Source organism: Fukomys damarensis, unplaced genomic scaffold (assembly GCF_012274545.1).
Source record: "Fukomys damarensis isolate Sample0158 unplaced genomic scaffold, DMR_v1.0_HiC HiC_scaffold_9, whole genome shotgun sequence".
NCBI classification, from domain to species: Eukaryota; Metazoa; Chordata; class Mammalia; order Rodentia; family Bathyergidae; genus Fukomys; species Fukomys damarensis.
In genome coordinates this window covers 23,830,397-23,835,400 of record NW_022900921.1, presented here as the reverse complement: position 1 = coordinate 23,835,400, position 5,004 = coordinate 23,830,397, and the positions used below count along the sequence as shown (strand labels likewise).

At 38.0% G+C, this 5,004-nt stretch overlaps 1 protein-coding gene across 1 annotated transcript in view; it reads left to right on the top strand.

Annotated features, from left to right (window-relative positions):
- The window catches only part of Ubtd2 (ubiquitin domain containing 2), a 77,540-nt gene extending 72,851 nt beyond the window's left edge, over positions 1-4,689 (top strand). Inside the window, exon 4 of the mRNA XM_010622314.2 lies at positions 3,904-4,689. Within this exon, the coding sequence (XP_010620616.1) occupies positions 3,904-4,301 (398 nt within the window). The 3' untranslated portion in view covers positions 4,302-4,689. The remainder of the gene's footprint in view (positions 1-3,903) is intronic.
- The last annotated feature ends 315 nt before the right edge of the window (positions 4,690-5,004 follow it).

Below are 5,004 nucleotides of genomic sequence, written 5' to 3'. Positions count from 1 at the left end.
TTTTTTTTTTTTTTTTTTTTTTTTTGTACCGGGGATAGAACTTGGGTCCTGTACTTGCGAGGCAGGCGCTGGAACTACTGAGCTAAATCCCCCGCCCAAAACAGATTTTTAAAATGGTTTCTTTTGCCCCACAGCCAGAAGCATGGAGAATTTTTCTTTTGTATTCATTATAAGGCAGTGGTAAAGCTGCAAGAGGTAAAACTCACAAAGTTGTTTTCCCTCTCCATCTTCCCTAGGCCCCTGTGCCTGGGTCCTTATGAAGTTTATATGATCTATATGCACTGAGCTCTAGCAATTGTCCATCACATTCTACATTTTTCTACCTCTCCACAGTTACATAGAGGTTTTAGCTTCTGAATTACTGCTCCAGTCAATTGTGATTCTCTGTTTATACCTGGCTAGTGATCCAGTTTTGTCATCAATGGTTTGCTCTTATGACCTTACTTACCTCTCAGAGATCTAAAAAGAGTTGATTTTTTTTTCAATTTGTTCAGCTTTTTTTTGTTGTTTGGACAGAATGGTGACTTTTTCTTTGTACCAGAGATTGAAATCAGGACCTTGCACTTACAAGGCAGTTGTGGCGCCACTGAGCTAAATCCCTGGCCCTGATTGAATGGTGACTTTGAGTTTCTTACATGCCAGACTAGAAATCAAAAGTCTAATTTGTAGTCCAAAACTAGAGCATAATTCAGATTCTAATTTTATAGGAAGAATGAGGGAAAGAGTTAAAAAGCCAGAAAACTTTGTGTCAAATAAAAAACAAGTTACCTTTTCCAAACAGTAAAATGTGGGTGTTTCTAAGCAGTACAGAATTCCAACGGCTCACATCCAGCATTGTGGATATAAGTGCAGTACCTGAGCATGTGTATAGAGATAGGCAATCTAGCTGTAATCCTTCTGTGGAGGGTTGGTTTGTTTGTTTCCTCACCCATTTGAAATTTAAAAACTAAACTCTGAAGTGCTGCGCTAAAAGGTAGAAGGAAAAAGTAGTTTGGGGTTTCTTTCCACTGCAGTGGAGTATTCAAGTACAGTAAGAACCAAAATTCTGGGGCTGGGGATTTAGCTCAGTGGTGTTGCCCTCTGACTGGCAAGTGCAAGGTCCGGAGTTCGATCCCCAGTACCAAGAAAAAGAAAAAGAAAAAAAAGAACCAAAGTGCCTATTAGATTGTGCATTTTTTGGCCAGGAATTTAGCTCAGTGGCACCATGACTGCCTGGCAAGTGCAAGATCCTGAGTTTGATCCCTGGTACTGGAAAAAAAAATAGATTGTACATTTGTTTTGGGTTGGCATGCACTACTGTTTCAGTACTGTACAAAAGGCTGCTGTGACATCTGTAGGCTTAGTTTCTGAAGGGACTGGAAATGTCTGATGTTTTTCAGTGAAGCTATCACTCTACCTGTACTTTCATTGCTTTTGTTTACAGTCTTGCTGTGTTACATCTCAAGTGGTTTGTGAAGTTAATGAAGCTAGCATAAACCTGGAAGGTTAGTTTTATCCTGCTGATTTGTTTTGTTCATTGAGAAAGGTATTTCAAGGTTAAAGGATATTGCTTAAGGTTGTACATCTATAGAAATTTTCTTGGTACTGATTCCAAAGGTGATGATTTGATATGGTGCTTGGAGAATTTTTTTAAATACCAGAACAGTTATATAAATATTCCATTGTACCTACAAAGCCAACACCACTGACCCCACAACCATGTGCCTTCAGTACATAACTGAAGGTATTTTCCTAATAGAAGACAAGGGGTCTGCAGTGAACTTTCCACTATCTCTCTGCTGTTTCTCATAATGGCCAAGCCATCTGAAAGGCTTTGATATTGTGACATTGAGGTAAAACTTCGTCTTAGGACTGTACTGTCTAAACTATTAACAGTTTAGGTTGTATAACTATCCGTATTTATTTTTAAAAAACTGATGGTGCACTGTGATAATTACTGGTAGAGGAACTGCTAGTGATCACAGCTGTGCCTGAAGTAGATCTATTTCTTCATTGTCATAGCAGTGTTAGTGAACAGCACAAAGGCTAAACATAATTTCTTTTTTTTTTTTTTCCAGCACTGGGGATTGAACCCAGGACCTTGTGTTTGCAAGGCAGGCACGTTGCCACTGAGCTAAATACCTGGTCCTAAACAAAATCTTTAAACAGAAATTAAAGCCAGGCTACTATTGAGGCTGAGCCACAAGGATTGCAAGTTGCAGGCTGGGCTGGGCAAGACCCTGTCTCAAAAGCAAAATTCTGTCTCATAAAATTTATAAAAAAGCTAGGGGCATAATTCATTGGTGGAGTGCTTGCCTAACATGCATGAAGACCTGTGTTCAATCCCCAATACCAAAAATCACACAAAATAGAAAAGAGATGCATATGTGTTGTACATTCTGACTAAGCACATATTATGTAACTTAGAAGGCAAAACAGATCAGGCCCATGGTGTATTAGTGATAAATTTCAATCTCTTACAGTTTCCACTTATTGAAAGTGACCAGAGAATCTATATTTATTAACTCATTTATTCATTGATATCTGTTTCTCAGCATCCTGTTCTCTATCTTCACTACTTTGTGTTTTAGTATTTTTAATGTGTTAGATTCATTAGTCCAGATTGATAATCAGATGACATTAATATTTCAGTTTGAGGAAAAGAGAGGCTATATAACCTTAAAATAAAATTTTCATTAAGTCATGCTTTTAGGCTCTCTAAGGAAGTCCTGGTAATTATAATGTAGCTAATACTGTGTTTTTAAAAAACCCATTAAAACTGGGCGTGGTGGTACACACCTGTAATCCCAGCACTGGAGAGGCTGAGGCAGGAGGATCACTGCAAGTTCAAGACCAGCCTGAGCTATATAGTGAGTTCCAGATCAGTCTCAACTACATAGTAAGACCCTCTCTCAAAAAAAAAAAAAAAAAAAATTAATAATTTTTTAAAAATCATTACTGTTTTTTTCCCTCCCCTGAGCTAGCTCATTATAAACTTCATACCCCTTCAGTTCTTCTTTTCTATCCATAGCTTCTCTATAATGTATTAATTGAAGTTAAATGAAACACGTTTTCAAGTTGTAATTACCCTAATGAAGTCATATGTAAGCATCAGCTGGTAAGTCTAACATCTCTAACTAGTGATCTCTTTGGACTAAAGATTTCTGACCAAGTCCAGTACTCAGTCTAGAAGTCTAGGCAATAAGAAAAATACTCTGAAATACTTGTGTTGTGGTGAATTGGGCTTATAGAATCATTTTACCTTTCATTTTGGTTTGTTTCAAGTAGCTGACTCTTTTTGGTTTTTTTGAGACGAGATCTCACTATGTAGTTGAGACTGACCTGGAACTCACTATGTAGTTCAGGCTGGTCTCAAACTCACAGTGATCCTCCTGCCTCAGCCTCCCAAGTGCTGGGATTACAGGAGTATGCCACCACTCCTGGCTGCTGACTCATTTTTTAAAAAGGTAACCTAACTGTGGTGGCACACACACGCCTGTAATCCTAGCACTCGGGAGGCTGAGGCAGAACTGCCATGAGTTCAAGACCAGCCTGAACATAGCAGAGCCCTGTCTCAAAAAAAAAAAAAATCCCAGCATAATTTAAATTTCCCCTTAATTTGTTATAAGCATTAACAATAATTTTGATTTTGTGTACTTTCATTTCCCTTTATTACTAAAATTGTGAATTAAATATTAAATGATTTTGAAGAGGTAGGGATAAGGAGCTCTAGAGTCTGATTAATGTAAAAATTAGATAAATACTCATGGGACTTGATGATCATCATTGATGATCAGCTGGTAGGGACTGGCATGATTTCACTTTTTTTCTATACAGCCGCAACTTAGCAAGAGAAATACATTCATTTAAACTTAGCAGAAATACATTCATTTAAAGTCTAACTCATGTCTTCTCTTCCTGAAGGTGCACTTACAGAGTGCTACGATGAACTGGGGAATAGATATCAGCTTCCAGTGTATTGCTTGGCACCACCAATCAACATGATCGAGGAAAAGAGTGATATAGAGACTCTGGATATTCCTGAGCCCCCGCCCAATTCTGGATATGAATCTCAGCTCCGTTTGCGTCTTTCCACGGGCAAAGACCTCAAACTTGTGGTACGCAGCACAGACACGGTGTTCCACATGAAGAGACGGTTACACGTAGCAGAAGGAGTGGAGCCTAGTAGTCAGCGGTGGTTCTTCTCTGGCAGACCTCTCACTGACAAAATGAAGCTGGAGGAGCTGAAGATCCCAAAGGACTATGTTGTACAGGTGATAGTGAGTCAGCCTTTGCAGAACCCAACTCCAGTCGAGAACTGAACTGGTCCTGCTGGCTGGTTCCCACATTGCTCTACTCCTTTGTATTGTTGTCATTTGCTACTCTATGGCGTGAAATTTATTTTCACTGCTCTAAATTCCCTATGAATGGATTTAGTTCTGAGGAATTACCAGTGAAAAATTCCATCTGTGATGGAGACCAACAAAAATAATAAAACACAAAGAGCCAGCCTTTGAGACTCATGTAATTACAGTTTCTAATTTGAGGCAGTTAAGAAATAGATAACCATGTATTTTAGAATATTCAACCACATAATAGCTGTATTTAAATGATTTGGAGTGTAAATGAAACATTGTACTCATGAAAAACAGCACCAAGCACCTTTTGAATACAGAGTTTTTTTTAAAAAAAAATATATACTTCAAATTATATAATTTCCAGAAATAGTAACAGATATAAAACTTCTTTTTTAATGGAATCTGGAAAGAGCAGTTTTTGAGGTTTTCTTCTATTCTGTTTTTTTTTATTCACATTCATTTCTTATTTACTCCTAAATGAGTAGAGACTGGCAAATTGTGTTTCATTGTTACTTTCCCCATCCTTATACCTTAAGCTTCTTATTTACAGTCACACTAAATTTTGGTGCCTTCCATACATTAGTGGCAGGCACCCTTCTGGAACACTAGGCAATAATTTAGTCAGTGCAGTCAGATTTTTGATTTTCAACTGATAGGCAGTTGAAAA